Source organism: Amia ocellicauda, chromosome 3 (assembly GCF_036373705.1).
Source record: "Amia ocellicauda isolate fAmiCal2 chromosome 3, fAmiCal2.hap1, whole genome shotgun sequence".
Lineage (NCBI taxonomy): Eukaryota > Metazoa > Chordata > Actinopteri > Amiiformes > Amiidae > Amia > Amia ocellicauda.
Genome location: NC_089852.1, coordinates 28,845,736 through 28,866,621, shown reverse-complemented (window position 1 = coordinate 28,866,621; position 20,886 = coordinate 28,845,736). Strand labels below are relative to the sequence as shown.

Below are 20,886 nucleotides of genomic sequence, written 5' to 3'. Positions count from 1 at the left end.
TGATCGCAGGTTGTTCCCACACCTGCCCATCACTCTGCGCAGGGGAGCAGGGGCCCCTGGCCTCTGTGTTTCCTGCCTGCGGGCACAGTGAACAGGAGAAACTAGGCCAGTGGCCAATAAATAGTTAAGATCCTCTTGCGACTTTCCTCCTGCTGTGCGAGCTTCAGCTCCAATTCATCTCCCGCTGCAGCGAGACCGAGAGCGCTGCACAGCCGCCATGCTGGGGCTGAGGAGCTCAAGGAAACGCTGCTCTCTTCTGGACACTGGAGGTGCGTGGTGTACACCTTACTCAACACCCCTAAACCCCATACACAGATAAGGAGGTCATCTGAACTGAAGGAGATTCATGCTGCTGTTCACAGGTCTGCTCCCCTGTGTAGTCTGGGTTGGGCAATCCAGTGGACAGTCAGCATCCCCCCCTCTAAGCCAGAGAGGAGCTCACAAGTCACAGAGGTCCTAGTGCGGTTGAACTACACCTGGAGACAAAATGTTGTGTTGCCAAGGCAACTGGGCGTTGCCAGGCTCTGGGTGCCGGGAGGGGGGGTGTGAACCTGACACCTCTGTGACGGCTCAGTCTGGGAAACTGCTCAGTTCCAGCCTGGGGCTCCCTCCCACCTTCCATCTCCCAATTGCTTTATTGGCAATTTATATGATGTATTGCCAATAGTGGCATAAGTTTAGTTTCCAAACTGGGAGGGGGGTGGGGATGTGTAGTTGTTGAGTAGGGGGGTCTGTGGAGCTTTTGGGGAGGGTTTCACCCATACATCTCATAAATAATGATTATGGATCATCGTGTCTTTGAAGTGGGGGAGATGATCTGACGTTTCACAAAGTGTGTGTGCGCTGGGGGGGTAGGGGTGCATGTACCACCCTTTGAGAAGAGCCCCCTCTGTCAGTGGCCCCTGGGGCTGAGCTCTTGGGTTGGCAGGGCCTTGTGTTGCAATGAGGCCAGGGGGCTTGCCTGCAGGTGCATCCTGAACTCTAATGTTCTCTCCTGGACAGGTAGGCACAGCGGGTAGTGGCCCAATCTCAAGCTAATTGTTGACCATGGTGGGATTCTGATGGTTTGTCCACCAGGGGAGGCACTAAGGGCACTTTCTGGGTGGCAGTGCAAAGGAGCAGCGACCATTACCCCTTTTGCCCCGCACCTTGCACTGTGTCTAGACCTCCCATCTCATTGAAACCCTGTCACTCACCTTCCACACACAACTGTCTGCCTCTGCCTTTTATGGATTTCTCTCCCAGAGCTAGTTTCCCTGGAATAAAAAGCCAGGTAGCATGGTAACATACTGCCACACCCACCCATGGCAAACAACCCACCCCACCCAAAAATAACACTATCAGCAAGCTGGCAGTGCTCCTCAGAGATGAAATAACAAGGGTTAGAGTTTACACTGTCACAGTCATTTAGTGTGTGTGGGTGTCCGTCTGGGAGAGAGAGTGTGTGTGAGAGAGAGAGAGAGAGAAATGGAGCTGATCTGTGTTGTTTTTTAACTTTTATTTGATATCTTAATTGTATACATTCTACCCTCTGTGCTGTATCTGTAAAAGCTTTGGCAATACTTGTGTAAACTTGTCTAGCCAATAGAGATCGTTCTGATTTTGAATTTGAATGGAGAAAGGCATGCAGAGTGTTGCCACACCCTGACCTCTCACAATACCTGTTCCCACAGTGTGGGGCAAGGGTGGGGAGGAGTGCTGTTTAGTAAACAGCATGACTATGACTGTGCTGGGAGGGAAGGAGGGGCAGGAGAGCTGCAGTGTCCTTTGGCCTCTGTTCTGCCTGAGCTGCCACCTGCTTCCCTGTGACGCTTAATTACCCCCCACCCCCCACCATAGAAAACTTTTGTGCTCACCTGGCTATATATGGTTATTTTAAAGCTTGAACCCCAAATTGTGCACATGCCTACAGCTGTGGGACACCGGCCAGCTGGGAGGCTCAGTAAAGATCCGATTAGATCTTAAAAATCAAACCACAACAACAAAAACAAGTCTGTACACACCCAGACAAAAACAGCCTGGTTGTCAATCATTCACAGCGAGTGGCCCTCTGCCCTCTCCCAGCCTGGCACACGAAGGGTTAACAGCACTGCCGAGAAGATGGGCCACTCTCCAGTCCCCAGCACAGTGCGATATACACAGAGCGCCCTCGTGTGTGCCAGAGGCTAAACAGCACCGCGCGGTACTGGCCCCGGCTCTGCACCACTTACACAGTTAATTGGTTAAAAAGACATTTAAATTTAGTTTGTTGTTGTGGTTTAGATTTGGTTTTCTGGGAAAGACAAGTACATGAAAGTAAAAAAAATCACCAACAGCTATTAAACACACATTACATGGCAGGAGACTCGGTGGACCTCTATACATTAGGAAAGCACTCGCAGTGACCGGGGGGGAATGCTACAGAACACAGAGCACAGATAAAAGCCAGGGGACTGTATAATGCAACCCTGCACAATGGCACTCTGGGACCAGCAGACAGTGCTCCAGCCCGGCTCTAAAAGAGCGGGGAGGGGATTAACTGCTTCTGCTTTTCACAGACTGCCTGTAATTACCCACTGATGGAGCCCCCAGGGAGGCTGTTGGACCCACTGGATGCGCCTAATGGCTTTCTGATCTGATCAATGACCGGCCCCCTGAGTGCCTGGGCGAGATGTGGTCATTAACAGGAAAGTGGATGACCCCCGACCCCCCTGCCCACTCAGTAAAGGTTTGGCAGCACACTCACACAGTCCCCCCTGCAGCAATCAGCATCCCAAAGCACTTTACAACAGAGCAGCAACACCACCCCCCCAACCTGGACACAGAGCTGCTGCACTCTGACTGCTGCACATAGGCAGAGCCGCTGGACACTGAATTGTGCGTCAGGGCAGATTCTGCAAGAGCCATTTCTCAGCACCCCAGTCATGCGCACCGCCCCAGCCGGTGGGATGGCTAATGGGGATATTTACGCCGCTAATCCAGTACATTAATTAACCGTCTCACAGGCTGACAGAAGGGACTGCTGTCAACCAGCTCAAAAATTCTGTAATTACAGTTTAAATAAATATATATTTGAGGACTAATCCCCTCCATTTTAAAATGCTTATTAAAAAATATATTAAAAAATTCTGACAACCAGATAGTTCTGGGAGTTTCAGAAACGGGTTGTCTCCGCCATCCAGGTCTTTGTCTTCCTGCCGATTTGAGCACCTCTTTCAGCTCAATCTAATTTATTGCAGAGTACACAGGGAATTAAACTAATTAACTGATAACACAATTATGAACGTCACCGTGAAGTCTTCCCGGAGACGACGCATGTTTTGCTGCAGATACTGCGAGTCAGGCGATAAACCAGCGGTTATAACTGTCAGTACATTTCACTGAGCTGAGAAACTTCATTATAATAATTTTATTCATTTTCACAAAATGGGCATACATTACACACGCATGAGCAAACACACACACATAAACACACACACAATAAAAAATGCTAAGATATTCTGCACTTATTTTCTTTGAAGTACAGATTCCTATAAAAACAGAATACGGAATATTGCCTTTAATTTTTGAGCAGCAGAGGCAAGCTTCAAAGCACAGTAAAGATAAAACAGACAGGATGAGCGAGCGCGCGAGAGAGAGAGAGAGAGTTAGGCCCTGGAGACTGCTGCGGACTCCCCTGTCAGCTCTGGTCCTTTATCAGGAGCATTGTGTGCTGCCCCCCGCTGGACACTGCCAGTACTGCATGGCCATCCAGCTGCTTGCCCCTCATCTGCACGGGGCTCCAGGCGTCATCCTCCTCGCCTGTGCCCAGCTGCATGTTGGTGCCCATGCCCCAGGAGAGGGCACAACCTGCGAGCATGGAGTAACAGCTGCTCAGCACATCTGCAATCCCCTGTGCCTGTTATACAGAGCACTGTACACCTCTAAACAACTGCACACCTGTATGCTTCAGTACCTGTGCCCTGTACACCTCTAGACAACTGCACAAATGTATGCTTTCTACCTGTATACAGTTCACCTCAATTTCAGGGGGGTGGGGGGGACATCTCACCGTCACTAGTGATGGCATAGCTGACCGATGCTCCGCAGGCCACAACGGTCGCCCTGCTCAGCTCGGGCACTGCGGCCGGACACACCTGCTCCCTGGCACCCACGCCCAGACCCAACCGCCCGTACTCTGCCCTGCCTAGGCTGTACACCTGCCCTGCAGAACAGCACGGCTACGTCAGAGAGGTGCATCTCCGCACTGCACCGGGGCACAGTGTGGGCGGTGTGACCGTGTGCAGTGGCCGAGCGGGACCATACCTGTGGAGTCCAGACACAGCGAGTGGTGCTGGCCCCCGGAGAAGGAGACCCAGGACACCGCTGACCCCTGGAACCCAGCCGTCACCTGAGGCATGAACACCGACACGGGACTCTGTGTGCCTGAGACACAGACACACCAATCACCACACACACTCACAAACCCTGTGCGTCACTGCGTCCACCTGGATGCACGTCAGTCTGAGTGTTGGCTAGTCTCACTGTGTGTCCGTGTGCCAGTCTGGCAGTCTCTCTGCTCACCCAGCTGGTGGTAGTTGGAGAGGCCAAAACAGTAGACTCGTCCCTCTGAGGTCAGGGCGAAGGTGAAGTAGGCGCCACAGAACACATCCTGAAACTTCAATCTGCCGCTGCCCTTGATCCGCACAGCCTGGGGGACCAGCAGACGGGCTGCACAGAGCAAGGGAGAGAGAGTAGGGCAGCAGTGTGGCTGTGGCAGAGTAATAGTGTGGCAAAGTGGCACGAGTCTTTACCCAGGCCCCCTCTCCCGCCACGGTTGGTGAATCTCTCTGGCACGCGGCCAAGCTGGCCCTGCTCCCCACAGCCACAGGTGAGCAGAGAGCCGCTCAGCGTCAGCAGCACCAGGTGATCATTACCTGCAGAGGGAAGAGCAGGAATAGCCCTATCACACCGCGCTGCACCGCTCAACAACCCCTCAACAACCCTAGGAACCACCCACACCCTGAATTATTATTATTATAATATTATTATATTAGAAACCCCAATAAGAAAACAGCACAGCCAAGTCTGTGAAAGACTCCCTTCGGTTCTTCACGAGGCTGATTTAAGAGCCCATGTAGGAAGTCTGAATGCTCCAGTGTGATTGGGCTGTTGTCTCCTCACCTGAGCTGATCTTGACGATGGCTTCCGTGGTGTGCAGCTGCTTGGGGGCGACACTCTTCTCCCAGGCTTCCAGCAGGCCAATCACCCCGCTGTTGTCCTGAGAGAGAGTAACATGTTGCCATCACACTGAGGCGCACTGGTAGCATCAGGCCTCCCACACTCCACTCCCAGCGCCATCCCTACCCTGAAGGAGCCCCAGATGAAGACGGTGCCGTCACGGGCCAGTGCGGCTGTGTGGCTGTCCCCTGCCGACACCTGCACCGTGGGCTTGGGCAGCGCCACGCGCCCGGGTGTGGTCTCCGAGCCCTCCTCCGTCGTGTCGCGCCCCAGCCCTCCCTCGTCATTGCAGCCGAACGTGTACACCTGCAACAGCCAACCAGAAGCAAGTAATGTGCTGTGGAGTTTTCATTAGGTAATTTACTGTTCTGTCACTACCCTGTGCTGAGCTCCAGTGATATTATGAGCTCTGGATTATAATTTGCTCTACTGCATGTGTGTTGAAGAACGGTTTGGTACGGTCCTGCTCTTTTGCGAGTCTGTGCTGTAGTACACAGGGCTAATTTGCTGCTCTACTGTGATGGCCTGCAGACTCACCTCCCCATTCTCAGTCAGGCACACCGTATGCATTCCCCCCGCCTCCACCTGCACCACCGGAGCCGGCAGCCTGACCAGCGCCGCCCTGGTCCGCTCCAGCACTTCCTCCCCCAGTCCCAGCTGCCCCACATCTCCCTGCCCCACCGCCAGCACCTGCCCTGGCACATGCCCGTGGGAGCAGTGCCACACTCCTGGGGGGTGCAGTAGAAAATTAGTGGTTGTGTCAATTTCAATGAAAAATAAATCTGCAGATGTTGTCGTAATTAGTAGCGTGCTAGTTCTCATCTATATACACGAGACAAGAGCTTGAACTTAAACAGTGGTTCTCAACCCTGGTCCTGGGGAACTCCCTACCCTGCTGTTTTTTGTGTCAAGGCAGTTCTCAATTACTTAATTTAACCCTTAATTGAACCAATAATTTCCTAAATCAGAGCATTTTAATGATTTAAACAGTAGGGGGGTTAAATTAAGTATAACATTGTATAGGAATTAATTCTTATTAAGGAACCAACTACTTAAAATTCAAATTACTTCAATTAAGGGTTAAGTTAAGTAATTGAGATCTTGATTGGAACAAAAATCAGTAGGGGAGGGGCTCCTCCAGTACCAGGGTTGAGAACCACTGAACTAAACAAAACTGCAGGTGCGCAATAAAAATGTTACCAATTGCAGCGACCTCCAGATCATGGCTGCAGCCCACTACAGGTTAAGGGTTTAAGGAAAGCTGGGCGGAAGAGTATCGCACCGAATTTAGCACAAAAAGCTTTCAAAATTCAATAAGGTAGAATCTGCCTGACAGATGAATATAATTAAACAAAACACGACAAAGAAATTCTATACTGAGCGACTCTCCAGGTTCACTCGATTATGGAAGGGGCAACAATGCACAAAAAGTGTGTTTATAAAAATTAACAAAAAATACACACATCACACCATAACAAAAAGGGTGCCAGTGTAATGTCCCATTTCCAGTTCCTACCCGAGGACAGTGGGACAGTAAGCGCTAGTCTAATGTAATGCACACGACTCACCGGCGGCGCTGTCCGCCACGCGTCTCTTGCCTTTCATTGAGGAAATGCTGCTTCTGCTTCACCAGACGAGGGGAGACACAGGAGTGGGGTTTGCTTGTCTGTCTTAAGGTCTTAATATTTAAATACTCATTAGACGCAAGTCTAAAGTGCTAAGCCCGCCTGTTTACCACTGAGAGCGTTTCAACCCCCAAAACCCCCGTCTTCCACCTGTTTGATCAAATAGTCTTGTAACATGAGCCTGTCAATCTACAGACATGGCACTGATTTTCTCACAAATGGATGGTAGTATACTCACAGTTAGCGACAGCCTAACACTACTATCTTGAAGGGGTCTAAAGGCCTTGGTACAGAAATGCACTTTTTGGTTTAAGAACAATGTGCGCCCTCTCACAGAGCCGACTGTCGTGCTGATTGAGCGCAGGTGTGGCTCAATTAACGGGCCGGTGGAGTCGCACCCCTTCAGTTCAGACCGAATCAGTATTGCCTTTTTCTTCTTTTATTATTATTATTATTATTATTAGATTGCGTGTGACAACATACAGAGGCTTGTTCTATTGCAAGGTCTATATTACTATTATTCCGTTCAGACGATCCCTAACCCCTACCACACGTCATACTCCCACTGAAGACAATGGTGGGAAGTTCAAAGCACCACCCGACTTGCGGTGCATTGGACGATGGACCATCAGCTGTGAATCCGATCAGGGTGCGGCGGGGCTGGGCTGGGCTGGGCTGGGCTGGGCTGGACAGCTGTGCTCCTGGACGGCCCGTTTTAGCATCAACAGCTGTGCGGGGCATGTGGGTCACGCCAGCACTGGGGCTGAGAGAGGAAGTGCCCAGCACTGAGAGGGCACCGCGTCAATACCTCCCCGCAGTAAAGAAACCAACACAACCAATACAGTTCAAATAGCTGTTGTTGGGGACAGGCCAAAGCGGTTATCTGATATGAACATACTGTACACCATAATACTATAAATACATAAATGCATGGCGTCAGGCCTGTCTGACATGCTCGACATTCTCAGCTTAGCAACTGGGCGCCGTGTTGCCCTTTGCAAACAGCGCTATGTAGGCGCAGCAACGCCCTCCACCGAGGCTCAGTGCCCGGCTGCAATCAGAGCCACGCCACGGAACATCTCACTGAAGCACCGGCGGAGACAGGGACCCGCACACAAGCGCGGCAGCTCCCCTCACTTCAAGGGTGCTTTACTGCCATGACGCACAGGTCTGCGGTGCCGCCTCTCCGTGTCGACGCTAAGGCTGGGAACACGACGTTCACGAAACGGACTACAAATCCCAGAATCCTCCAGCGACAGCACTCTCACACCGACGCCGAGCCAAAAAACTCCGCAGTGTAACGCGTTGGCAGCCGGGCGCTGAGAAAGTGAGCGGCAGTGAAGACACACCGGAGCCGGGAGTGCAAGCAGGGCAATCTGGATGTGAGTGTGTTGTTAATCCCTGTGTGGCAGCATTTCATGTGTGTGCAGAGTCGCAGTGGAAGATGCGCTGTCTCTATTGCGGTGGATTCAAGTTCAGCAGGATGTGATGGGAGGAATTAGGCGATACTTTGTGTCTGTGTGTGAGGCGTCTTTTTATCTGCCGCAGTCCTCAGCTCCAATTCGTTAGCAGTGGGATTGCAGACCGGTACACAGTTTTATTTTCTTTTTCTTAAGTTTCCGTTTCCCCCACTCAGGGTGTGAACAATGATTAAAGCTCTCATCTGTACTTCCTCAAACTGCCTGCCGGAGCCAGGACAGTCACTGTGTAAATATCAAGTAACCAGCTCGCCTGGATGTGTAGCCACCGAGCTAGGATAGTGCACACATCTGAAATGTCTGAAACTCTGCACTTTATCGGAATACCACCGTATTAGCCAACTGGATACTTCTTTACTGTATGTACAGTGTGTGTAACTTACATGTAAGGTTGATCAAAGTTGAGTTAACATGGCCCCGGATCGTGTGTAATCAGATGCTGACTCTGCTGAACTTAAAATCAAAATAACTTGAATACCATTGTATGCATGGATGTATGCGTGTATTCAGTGCACAACAAAATCGACTGTTTAATGAACTCTTGACAGAAGTTTACAATTTAAGAGTCAGAGTCCATAGAACATATGTATGTATGCATGTTTGTATATGTATGTATGTCAGTCACTCCATGCCCAGAGTGAACGGGTTTAATCAGCCAGGATGATATCATGATGTGTTTGAAGACGCTGCTGACAGACAGCCCCGCTAGGCGGCGCTAGAGGGAGCCGTTTTCCATCCTCTTTCTTGCGTCTCCCTCAAAGCGCTGGAAATGAGGGCAGCAGGTATTGGGCTCTGTGAGAACTGCCACTCACTCCAGGTGTTGCCTCTGCCCCCCCTGTCAGAGGTCTGCGGTCACGGCCTGAGAGTGTGATGGTGAGCTCTCACACCAGCAGCAGCCCACACAGCGCCACCCTCATCGGGGCGCACTGGGAGCTGACTCCTGTAGCTCCTGTGCTGTAAATAATTAAACAGCAGTAAACAATGCCACTGCTGTGTGAGTGTGAGTGAATGTGCGTGTGTGTGACTCCCAGGTGACCCCAGGCTGGTGAACACTCCTGCCGGTTGTCATTGGGCTCTGTCCTCTGCGCAGGTGGACAGAGATGCCCCTCTAGGCCCCTGTGCCACCTGCACTCCACACTCAAGTGCCCTAATGGATTCACTCTCCCGGCGTAGTTTCATTTCTCCTTTGAAGGGGCTGTATCCCTCTCTCTCCAGTGCCGGCCTGTGAACGCAGCACACGGCTTCCCTGAGCTGCTGCGGGCTTCTGGAAGAGCTGAGGGTTTGCGCTGCACAGTCTGGCTCGGCAGCAGTGTGCAGCTCTCAGCACAGCAGAGACAGCGTGGTGTTTGTACACAAGCCCCGCAGTTTGTAGCTCCTGCTGCGTTGGGTGGAGCCGAGTGGATCACCCCCCCGAAGCGATGAGGGGGGAGCGTTCCCCACGCCCCCTATGCCGTCCCACTTAGCAGTGCAACAGGGCTTCTGTGCCCCAAGAGCTGCGAGCGCTAGGATCGAGTCAGTAGTCATAAAAACAGCCACTGGAAATAGCAAATAGCAGGCAACTCACTGGATTAGTCAATCGACAGACAGAGAGAGAGAGAGAGAGAGAGAGAGAGAGAGAGAGCAAGCGTGAGACAGGGAACAAGAGAGAGGGAGAGGGAAGGGGGCAGGGAAAATGATTGTGAGAGAGAAGGGGAGGGAGGGAGTGTGAGAGATACAGTAAGGAAGCTGCCAGATTTTCCTTTGCATTCGTTCCCTTACAGTGGAGTGCTGACTCACCGACTGCTCTGAATTTCCCTTCTCTACCTCTCTCTCTCTTTGCCTCCCTCCCTCCCTCCTAGATTTCCCCACCCCCTCTCCCACTCTCTCTCTCTCAGTGAGGCAGCAACGCAGGAGGGACAGAGGGAATAGCCCAGGAGAGTGAGTGCCGAGCAGGGGAGAGAGAGAGCAAGAGAGAGACAGGAGACTCTGCGGCTCACTGACAGACTGTCACAGAGGAGTGCTACGGCAGGGGATTCCCGAGCTGCCTCACTGTAAGTTGCCTGGCTGACTTAAACAAAGTTAAACCTAAAGCTAAGAGTGTGCTCTATTCTCTTTTCGGTCTGCACTGACTTTATGGCTGTTGCTCCTGACATTGCCGGCACCGAGGCCCAGTGTTTGTGCATGCGACTGCTGTGGGATTTACGTATGGAGTGGCAATGCTGATAGGCTGAAACGGTCCTGTGTGTTACAGTGGATCCTCTCGGCATCCATTCTCATTGATAGACTTCAGTCTATTTAGTTGTTATTGTTGTATTTTAAATTATTTTTTTTAACTACAGTTGTGCTGAAAAGAAGTGGGTGAACTCGTACGCTGTGAGCGCATTAGTGGTGTGTGTGGGGGGGGCTATGTGAGGGCTGTTGGTGGTGTAGTGCTATGCGGCAAAATGGGGGTGTCAAGTAGTAGGAGAGTGACCTCCTCACCTGTCTCAGCTGGCTGCTCAGGTGTGCACCACTCTCCCGCAGGACAGACCCTCCTGGATGGGCTCCAGGGTCAGGCAGTCGGGATGTCCTGTCCTGGGATCAGCAGTTCTGCTGGGAGAGGGAGGAAGTGGTGGTGTCAGTTTGCAAAAGGACGTTTGAATGTGAGATATCAGCCCCTCTTACTGTACAGGGGTGCTTCGTGCTTCTGACAGCTGCGGTCCTGGGTGAACCGAGGTGGTGCTCTCCCGAAACAGCCGTCAGCAGCCCACAAGCACACGGGCCTCGGTGGGTCCCTCTGACACGGACCCTGGGGTACAGCTCAGTGCGGCCGGGCCACCTGCTGAGATTGTGTGGATAATGTTTGGGTGTGTGTGTGTGAGTGGGTTCTCTGCGAAGATCTATAAATATATATTCCTATACAGTGTATCTCTGTGGTGCAGAGGCTGTGGGAGCTGTGCTGTGCCTCTTGGCTACATTGTCTTGAATTTGTGCCTTTGCTCCTAAGGGTTTTAATCACTCATTAAGTTAAGTGCCGTCTGGGCAATTGATGGCTGATATGGTGTTCTCGGCTGACAGCCAGGGCCTCTGCACAGAAGTACTGATCTGGCAGAGCACTGTGGCCCCGGCCTGGCTCCTGCAGAGACACGGGCCAATTACTTTTACAGCCCCCCCCCACCCCCGAAGACACCGATTTACTACATCCACCTGTGAGCTGCTGAACTAGTAAGTCATTCTGAGCTGCACATCACTGTCAGGAAAACAGGTAGTTTAGTCTCTGGGACTTCCTGGTTCCTGATCTCCCTCTGTACCTCTGTGTCTCTGCACCTCTGTGCCTCTGTGGCCCTGTGCCTCTGCCTCATGGGAAAGAATGATCTTACAGACCACAGGTGTAAATATAGCCCAAGGAGGGGAGCTGCATATTGGGATGGGATTAAAATAGAGCAGCAGCAGCCGTGCCACAGACCCACTCTCTCAGACATGTAAGGACACAGTCAGGACTCCAGCTGGATGGGGGGCCCATGGCTCGGGGACACCAGCAGGCTGCAGGGACAGGCCCCTCACTGGCCGTGTTATAGCTGAGCACTGGGGGTAAACTGCTTTACACGGCACGTGCATAGGGTTTTCAAAACCAGGAGAAAATTCCAGGCCCGGGTTTTTGGAGTTTAAAATTCATAAACCCGGGGTCCGGGGGCACTCGGGCTTGAAGCCAAATTATTTAATAGACATATAAATGGAAAAAAAATATCAATATGGAAACAAAATTAATTAAATTAAAAACACTAAGCTTACTCTAAACTTTTCCGATTGCACCTCTCGCTCTCTCTCTCTCTCGCTCGCTCTCTCTCTCAAACGTCATTATACAAAGCACAGCATGCGTGCCACGGCACCTTGCAGGCGCATGACTCGCCCCGTCTCACATGAAAGTATACAAAAGTTTGCTGTTGCACTGTGCACGCAAGTATGTTTACACGTATGCCAAACCCAGGGTTGAAAAATCGTCCGGGTTGCCCGGGTATTCGGTGCCCCGGGTCCCCGGGCTGGATACACTACACGCACGTGTGGTGCTGAGTTTATGAAGGATGAGAGGGAAGGCTAGGCAGTTTGAACTGTGTGTGTGTGTGTGTGTGTGTGTGTGTGGCTGTAAGCTGTATATATTGACATGCATTAATGAGAGAGACCCCTCCTCCCCCCAGGGAGAAGTTGTCCTGCACACATCCATTACTCCTAAATGGCACATTTAACCAGCAGCACAGCCTGCCCGCCGCAAGGCAATGGCAGTGACACGGCCAGCCCACACTGGACTGGGTTGAACTTGTCTGGATTAGGCTGGAATAAACAGGTCTGCAATGGTTTGGACTGGACTTCCTCTTCCTCCACTTGAATCTGACATGTGAAGCTGTTTTGCAGCTTGCCCCTCTAAACTAAGGCACATTGTGGCACTGCTGTTATACAAGAGGACAGAGTGGTTTGAGTGTGTAAACAATGAGTGGGGTCTGTATACTGGGCTGGCTGGGGTGGTGAGCTGTATGCTCAGCACACCGGCGCTGACGGACTCCAGCACAGCACACCAGCACACTGACACTGTGGTTCAGCTCAGAGTGGGGCTGTTTGCACAGAGAGCTGTGATTGTGTGTGTGTCTCTCTCTCTGTCTTTGTGTGTGTGTGTGTGTGTGTGTGTGTGTGTGCCAGCCTGTGGTGTGCTATGTTGCTCTGGCCTCCCCCCATGCCCCTGGCAGCGCTGTGTTAAGAGTGCTGCGCTCCTGCACGTATGCAGCTCAGTTTCAGCTCCGCTTACCCCCATGTGATTGCAGCGTTCATCAGATAACACGACTCGTTCATGCCAATTACATATGCAGCTCTGTCAGTGGGGGGTCTCCATCTTCATTCTTCTCCTCAGTTTCCCGTGACTTTGAGGGACATCAAGTGCAATATTGATTACATTTAAGGGAGAGAGAGAGTAGCATTGACTGTTGTTGAGCCAAGGTTTCCCCGGCAGCTTCAGTTGTCAATTGTCAATTCACACAGACAAGGACGGGTCTCCCACCACTCACAGATTTTCCACTGATCACTGAAAGTATCTGGCTGGGGTCTGTGCAGGAGCCGGGCGGGAGCTGCCTGTGCCCACCAGGAGTCACCTGGGCCTTCCTTCCGCTCACAGGGAGCGCATTTGACTGCGCTTTGAATAAATATAATTGTTTCACTCATGGAACTGCCTGGGACACTCCCCCACTGCACCCCCACGCCTTGTCTGCCCCACCCTTGGAGACAATAAAGAAATCAGGCTCAGGTCTCTCGTGTAGGGTGGCATCTGGGTGGGGTCTGAGCGTTTGATTATTTAATGTTTTTCAGTTTGATTTTTAAAATTCTATTATTATACTCAGTATTATTATCCTGTCCTTTTATTCCATTGTTATATGTCTCCCGGCAGTGTTGGAGACGGCCTGGGTCTGTCAGGGGCCTGGGCGACACTTGAGTAGACGTGAAGCAGGCAGGCTGACACGGTTCATTGAGACCTGCACTCCCCCGCCCCCTGGGTTCAGAGGTCACAGTGTGGGACCCCTGGCCTCCTGCTCACAGGCCTGCCGCTGCGGTGAAAGACCTGCTTCCATATTCATAAATCTGAGAGGGAGAGAGGGAGAGAGAGGGAGGGAGGGAGGGAGAATTGTCTTTTGTTGCCTGGGAACACTGTCCAGAGTTCTGCAGTTGCCAGGGAGACGGGGGGACAGAGTACAAGGTAGGGCTCGGGCCTCTCAGTGAGCAGGTGTCTCCCTCTCTGTGTCTCCCCGCCTCCCCTCCTCCCCCCGTGCTCTGTGTGCCTGTCCAAACGTATTCAATAACCGTGTAAACAGACTGGCCGGCCCGGCAGCCCTGCTGTTGCACACAGATATTCACTCTCTCTGTGTCAAGGTCAAGGTCAGCTGTTGTTCTTTCCCTTACTAGTTTTTCAACCTTTTTAAAAACATAACTTTTTCTCAGTTGCTCGACCCAAAATAGTTAGATTAAAAACAAGTGAATATAATCAAAAATATTTTCTTCCTTTTTCCTCCTTTTTTCTTGTTCTTTCTTCCTTTCATTTTTTTCTTTCTTTCTTTTACTCTTTTTCTCTTTGTCTGCTTTCTATTTGTTTCTTTTATTCTACCCATTGCCTGTGCTGATGAGAGCTGAGCCCAGCAGATCCGGGTCCCCTCAGTGGGGTCCTGGGCACAGCGGCTCTCCTGTTAAACACAGCTGGGGGGTGGGCAGCACTAATCCACACAGGAGTTTTGGGGTCTGGCCTGACCCTGCCCTGAGCCTCGAGAGCAAGGGGGGTTGGGATCTGAGAAGAATGGGAATTGAAATTAGATATTCCCTCCTGGAGGAGTGATTAATTGGAGTCAGAAAAGGGAGAGGATTTTTGCAATGGGGAAAAGTCTGAAGGTTAGGGGGGTGGGGGGTACACTCCCCCCTGTAGTCACATGACGTGAACTGAGGAGGAGGGATGAGGGATGGGGGATGGTGGAGGGGGTGTAGCAGTCAGCAGTGCAGGCACAGTGTAGTGAGACGGAGCTGGGCATCAGCTGGAGCTGGCAGACACAGGGAGACAGACGGAGACGCACAGAGAGTCCGGGAGAGAAGGGCAGAGCAGCACAGCACCCTTCACCGCTCTCACCGGCCACCGAGTCATGCATTACACTCCACTACGGTCAGTCCTGCACAAACTCTACTGCCTGGCTCGACACGGCCGGCGTGCGGCTCTATCCGGGAGGTTATTCTTCCACATTTGTCTCCAATAAGCTTTTATAACAGCGGTCGGGAGTGTGCTGAGCTGTGTTGTGTTCCGGTGTGCAGTCCTGCGATGTGGTGGCTGTGTGAAGGATGCTGGGTGGACCGTGACATGGAGAAGAGTTGTTCCTGTGGCACAGCTCTCGTTTGTGTGTCTGTGTGAGGAGGCTCTAAGGAGCGGCGGGGCACGAGTGTGTCTCAGTGGCCGGAGGAGTGCAGTGGAGCTGACCCAGTCATGTTGCCCTCAGCTTTCTCCTGTCATGGTGGAAATTAATACATCGCGCTGTGTTTTCGCCAGGTTTCACAAAGGCAACGAGAACAAAATAGTCTGGTTTGGTTTGAGGAGCTAGTGAATTGACTGTTTTTAAATATACTTTGGTCTGAGTACATTTTTATGGAGATGCGGCACAACGCGTTGTAAGTCGCCCTGGATAAGGGCGTCTGCCAAGAAATATTATTATTATTATTATTATTATTATTATTAACACCTGTAGGCTGGGTGTATGTAGGCTGTGGACTGCTCTGCCCCGGGGAGAAGGAAGAGACTGGGAGTCGGTTTTATAAAGAGGATCTGCTCTCAGTGTGTCAGCTAGTGTGCCTGGCGGTCGGTGCCCAGCCCCCAGATTCCACCTGCCCCTGCGCCTGTGCCAGAGAGACGCTAATTGAGAGTGAGCTGACTGTGTTAAGTGGCTCTGTGTTAAACAAACAAGGGAGTAGCTATCATTAGGAGGTGTGTGGTGTGGTGTGTGTGTGTGTGTGTGTGTGTGACTGTGTTTGAGTTTTACAAAGGATTGTCTTGTCCATCATCCTCTGCAGCTTTAAGAGTGAGAGAGGGAAAGTGTGAGAGAGAGAGTACTCTGGGAGATGAACTCTGGGAATGTCTGTAAGGGGGGATTTGCAGCAGTAGAAGCCCCCCTGTGTCCCTCCAGAGCAGGAGCTTTTGTCATGCAAGTCCATTCTGTCCGGCTTACAAACCCTTCCCCCACAGCTACGCACCGTCACACACAGCTACACATCGACACACCGACACGCACACACCAGCATGCACGCACACACACGTACACAAACACAAGCAAGCACGCACGCACGCACGCACGCACGCACACATGCACACACACAAACACATGCGCGCACACACAGAGACATCCTGGGCTCAGCGCAGGCAGCTCCCGAATCGCCAGCTGTGAAACGCACAGGGAGATAACGAGGGCTGTTGTTCATCTGCAATTGGGCAAATAATTGAATCAGTTAAGTTAATCGAGAGTTTAATTTGGTGCGCATTCCAGAGGCCCCGCAGTGAGCCTCGTCAACAGCCTGTTGTGCGTTGTGTTTACGCTGTTTGTAGTGTGTAGTGTGGTTTGTGTGTAGTGTGTACTGTGTATTCTGTCTTGTGTGTTTTTGTGGTGCAGGGTTGGTCTGTCACAGCCTCATGCCTTGCTCTCTCTGAAGCAAAGTGGAAGTGTAATTTACATATTTGTTTGTTTGTTTACATTTACCCAATTTTGCACTGCTCCTATAAACAAACAAACCTTCATCTTGTGTTTGATTCTGTTGCCACGGATGTTTGTGTAAATGAATCCGTTAGGAAGAACTAAAATCCCTCTTTTTCTCCCCTTGCACCCGGTGTTTTGCGCACCTTGACACTTTCACTGGAAACGAGTCATTTTTGATTTCTATTTATTTCTTTATCTTCTGCACCAAACGGAATCTCTCTGCTGGGGGAAGGGAGCCGGGTATTTTTCCTGTTCCCTTTCATTCGCACAGCAGGGATGGCAGCCTCCTCTTTGGATTTGTGATGATTTTCCCTACTCTGTGTCCCCGCCCCCCAGCGCTGTTATTTTTAGCCCCTACCTCTGTCCTCAGAGGGACAATGGGGGTCTTGCTTGTGCTGGGGCCTCCCTTGGCCCCCGTCCAGAGGGCAGTTCACACACAGAGCCCTCCCCCTCTTCAGAAGCCTGTTTCCAAGGCAATCGCACAGTCACCGCCTGGACCGCAGAGCTCTGCGCTGAGTGGCTGGGTGAGAGCAGCCCCGTGCTTGCAGACACAGCGGGGCACAGAGTAGCGTAGTGGCAGGGTGGGCAGGCTGTGAGTTTCTGCAGAGCTGCCAGCCGCTGCCCACCCTCCCCTCCCCCCAGTCAACGGATTAATTTTGTGCTGCTTTACAGGCTGCCGACTGTGTTGTGCTGGGAGGAAAAATAATCTTTTGAGAGAACGTGCTGTAATTTTTGCTATCTAATCGTCAGATCAAATAAACAAAAACTAGATCAATGATGCTGTGGACAGGGAGCTCCTGCAGGGACCAAAGCCAGAGTAAATGGGAGATGAGTTTGTCTCATTGTGTGAACAGCGTCCCACGTCTCGCTGGCACCCTCTGCTGGCAGGACAGACCCCCGAACAGCAGCCCGGCCCTCATGCACACCGGTGTGTGGCTGCCCCTGTCTCTGCCCGCACACACAGGGCCACGCGTCTCCGTGACCCAGCCTGCAGTGGGTGGAGTGTGAGTCCTGAACCGCAGGGCAGGTGTGGTCCGTGACTCCCCAGGCAAGGCTCGGATTCGATTTCACCGTTATATTCACTCACAATGAAAGCCATCTTTGTTCATCGTTGTTTGGTCGCTTTTGTTGAGTGTTTCTTTGTGGAGAATGCGGAGTGTTTTGTTACATTGCAAGCTCACCAAACCTTTCAATGTGTCTCCCTCTCTCCCTCTCTCTTTGTCCTTTTCCTTCTCCCTACCTTTCCCCCATTCCACCCCCTTTCTCTCTCTCTCTCTCTCTCAGGTGTGCAGTCGAGGCTGACAGTAGTGTGCTGTGTGCCGGCCACGTGTTCTGTCTCCCAGACCAGGTGGGGGGTCACAGTCCTGCCCATGGGCCCCCCCTGTGTGTCGTGACTCCTAGCAAACTGGCCACGCCCACCCCCCCACACAGCCCCCCCCAACAGGCCTCGCTGCCACTCGCCCCCCAGCTCCGCCCCCAGCCCAGCACCGCCCTGCTGGACGCACCTGAGCCCCCACCGCACCATGGGGGCCAAGAAGAGGCGGGAGACCAGCCTCTGTCCTTCACCGCCCCCCCACGCTGCCGGGATGTGTCCACCATCACTGGTGAGGGTCACCGCTTGGGGAGGGGGGGTTTGAACTGTGACCAGGACAGAATTAGGCAACTGGCTCAGCCCAGCTGCATCCCATAATAATAATGATTATAATAATGCTACAACTAGTCCCACATCTAACATTATTACTGCTGTTGCTCTTACTACTAACACTATCACTAATACTGACACTACTACTACTGCTGCTACTATTACTGACACTACTGACTGCACACGGTGAGTGTGAGCAGCACTCTGGCACTGGCAGGCCTATGCCACCAGGTGGCAGCAGAGGCTTGTGTTTTTCCACTGGCACGTCTGACCCAACCTGAACTGAGCTGGTCTGTTGCAGTCGTATGTTTTTCCACTGCACTACCAGAGCTGAGGACAATGAGGAAACGCGCCAGCCTGGTTCCAGGTCAGATCGGATATGCCAGTGGAAAAGGGGTATAAGAGTGCTGGACAGTAAGAATAACAGGGCAGTTAACCCCCTGTGGCCCCTGAGAGCCACAATAGGGCTGTCTATGAGGCCTGTCGCACACATGGAGAACACACTCTTTCTGTCTCCTTCTCTCAGAGCTATCACCTCATCTCTCTCCCTTTCTCTTGCTTGCTCGCTCACTCTTTCTCTCAAAGCTGTAACCCCCCCTCTCAGATCTATCCCTCGCTCATCTCCCACTCTCTCTCCCTCTCCCGCTCCTTCGCTCAGTCTCTCAGAGCCATAACCTCCTCTCTGTTCCGCCCCCTTCCCCCCGTCAGAGCTGTGTAATAGCGGGGAGCTGCCGGAGGTGGAGATCGTCAGCCTGCTGCAGGAGAAGCTGCCCCATTACACCCTGCGTGCCGACTGCCTGTTCGGCTATGACCACGGCGACTGGCTGCAGACCCCCCTGCTGCCCCCTGAGGCCGCGCTGCAGCTCACCTTCCCCCAGATCGAGGAGACGCTCAAATACTTCTGTGAGTCCTGAGACCCTGTCCACCCCCACACAACCCCCCCTTGGGGAAAGACAAAGACTCAGGGTGTTACAGTGTCAGCACTGTAAGATAGCATGCAGTGAAGTGCAGTACAGTGCACAGTGGAGTGCTGTGCCATATTACAGTACAGCACACTGCTGTGGAATGAAGCCCAGCCCAGTAAAATACCAAATGCAGTTATGCAGTGCAGTACAGAGCAGTCAGGGGTCAAATAATTAGGGGGTGAAACTGCAGGGGCCAGTCATACACGTGAACAAAAAGTATGCACACAAAAAGATACAATAGAAGAGAATATGATGCAGTTTCCAAATTAAAGACAGAAAGAATATCTAATTTTCAGGGGTGAATTTAAAAAGTCCAGAGGAGTGTGGCAGCAGGTCAGAAGACAACATAAATTGAATGTAAACAAATAAAGTAAATTAACATAAAATAGGCATAGCTGCTGTTCCAGAACTGCACACTGGGGGGTGCCAGGTTGTGCTGCTGCTAACTGTGAGCTCTGAGTGAGCGACACACGCTGCAAATACTGACACCGCAGGTAATCCGTCCTGCCTGTTGCATCCGTGCTTTAGTATCGGCCTCTGCGTGGGTCAGCTGGTGGGCTGGACTGGGAGGGGGTGGGGATGGTCGCTTAAGGGGGGTACTGGGGAGCAGAGGCGATTCTAGGGTATGTGGGGGGCCCAGGCAAAATAATTCCTGACGGTGGGGGGGGGGGTGCGGCGGAGTTTTCTCCCAAGAAAGGGGTGGGGAGGGGGGGGTGCGGCGGAGGTTTCATCCGTGAGAGCGGCGGAGTTTTCTCCCAAGAGAGGGGGCGGGGGGTGCGGCGGAGTTGTCTTCTGTGAGAGCGGAGGGCTGGACCGAGGGGGGGGGTTCCCCCTCAGCCTGTGGCCCCAGGCAATTGCCTAGGATGCCTACCCCCTTGCGACGCCCCTGCTGGGGAGGTTAAAGTAGGGGGTCTCCTCTGGGCCTGTGAGCTGGGGTGCCCGGGCCAGAAATCATAGCCGTCTTCCGTGCATTAGTTTCTGTCTTGGTTTGTGTGTGTTTGTGTGTTTGTGCTAGGGCAGGGCGATATGGTTAAAATATCGTATAACGGTATTTTTCAAATTTTTGACTGTATGACGTTTTTTTTGGTTTTTGATTTTGATAAAGTGGTTTTAATGACTGTTCGTAAAACTAAAATAATAGCACACAACTGGCATTGACTAAAATAGTACTATTTGTTGAACTTATATTCAACACTATGCCAATTACAAATAAACTTGCAAATTACCTTTCGATGATCTGTCAGTTGTCTTGAAACCAAGACATGTCCACATTATCAACGACGTCGCACCTTTCCACCTCGTCTTGATTCATTGTGCATTTCTCACGTTTGTTTAAGTCAACACGCAATAAACGTGGCATTTATTTATGCTGGGGCAGCATTCATTCCAGAACAAGGGACGCGTTTGAGAAGCGCAGTTCTGCACAGAACTCTTGGAGTGTTTCTGTGTGACGTCACTAAGCCACACCCGCAGAAATCTGTGCAGAATCGCCGCAGCTCTGAGAAGCTGAGAAGGCAGGCGAGCTGTGGCCGAGACAAGAGACGTGTTAAGATGAATGAAATATACTGCTGCCCTAGTTAGCTGAGGTGAATGTCAACTTATCATACACTGATAACAGCATCGTCAACACCATAAATATAGAATTCTATATACCATCAATTATGTTAACAAATATAATGTAAATCTGTGATGCACAGTATAGCTGTAATTTAAATGATTTATTTATTTTTTAATAAAAACTAAAATAATATAAAAACAGTA

At 51.6% G+C, this 20,886-nt stretch overlaps 1 protein-coding gene and 1 long non-coding RNA gene across 5 annotated transcripts; one reads left to right on the top strand and one right to left on the bottom strand.

The window, feature by feature from the left end:
* Positions 1 to 3,373: 3,373 nt before the first annotated feature.
* On the bottom strand, positions 3,374 to 7,870 carry LOC136746088 (regulator of chromosome condensation). Of its 4 annotated transcripts, none has more exons than XM_066698888.1 (9): positions 6,768 to 7,864; positions 5,737 to 5,927; positions 5,326 to 5,505; positions 5,143 to 5,239; positions 4,773 to 4,895; positions 4,543 to 4,689; positions 4,285 to 4,404; positions 4,031 to 4,183; positions 3,374 to 3,828 (listed from the first exon to the last, which is right to left on the bottom strand). In XM_066698888.1, exons 1-9 carry the CDS (start codon positions 6,802 to 6,804, stop codon positions 3,659 to 3,661), a joined length of 1,218 nt encoding a protein of 405 aa, XP_066554985.1. In that variant the 5' UTR covers positions 6,805 to 7,864; the 3' UTR covers positions 3,374 to 3,658. The 4 variants fall into 4 exon arrangements, with proteins under 4 accessions (XP_066554985.1, XP_066554987.1, XP_066554986.1 ...); XM_066698891.1 differs by having other exon boundaries at positions 3,739 to 3,828; positions 4,031 to 4,199; positions 6,768 to 7,869; XM_066698890.1 differs by lacking the exon at positions 4,031 to 4,183 and having other exon boundaries at positions 6,768 to 7,870.
* Positions 7,871 to 7,911: 41 nt separating this feature from the next.
* Positions 7,912 to 17,937, top strand: LOC136746134 (uncharacterized). Its single transcript, XR_010816302.1, has 3 exons — positions 7,912 to 8,206; positions 10,141 to 10,332; positions 17,803 to 17,937. It is a non-coding gene; the product is annotated as an uncharacterized LOC136746134 (long non-coding RNA).
* Positions 17,938 to 20,886: the final 2,949 nt, after the last annotated feature.

Bases quoted from the DNA above. Each gene is read 5' to 3' on its own strand.
- LOC136746088 (XM_066698888.1), bottom strand. From the start codon at position 6,804: ATGAAAGGCAAGAGACGCGTGGCGGACAGCGCCGCCG. The intron at 5,506-5,736 runs GTGAGTCTGCAG...TGGCTGTTGCAG, and splicing joins GCCTGACTGAGAATGGGGAG to GTGTACACGTTCGGCTGCAA. The intron at 3,829-4,030 runs GTGAGATGTCCC...CCATGCTCGCAG, and splicing joins CTATGCCATCACTAGTGACG to GTTGTGCCCTCTCCTGGGGC.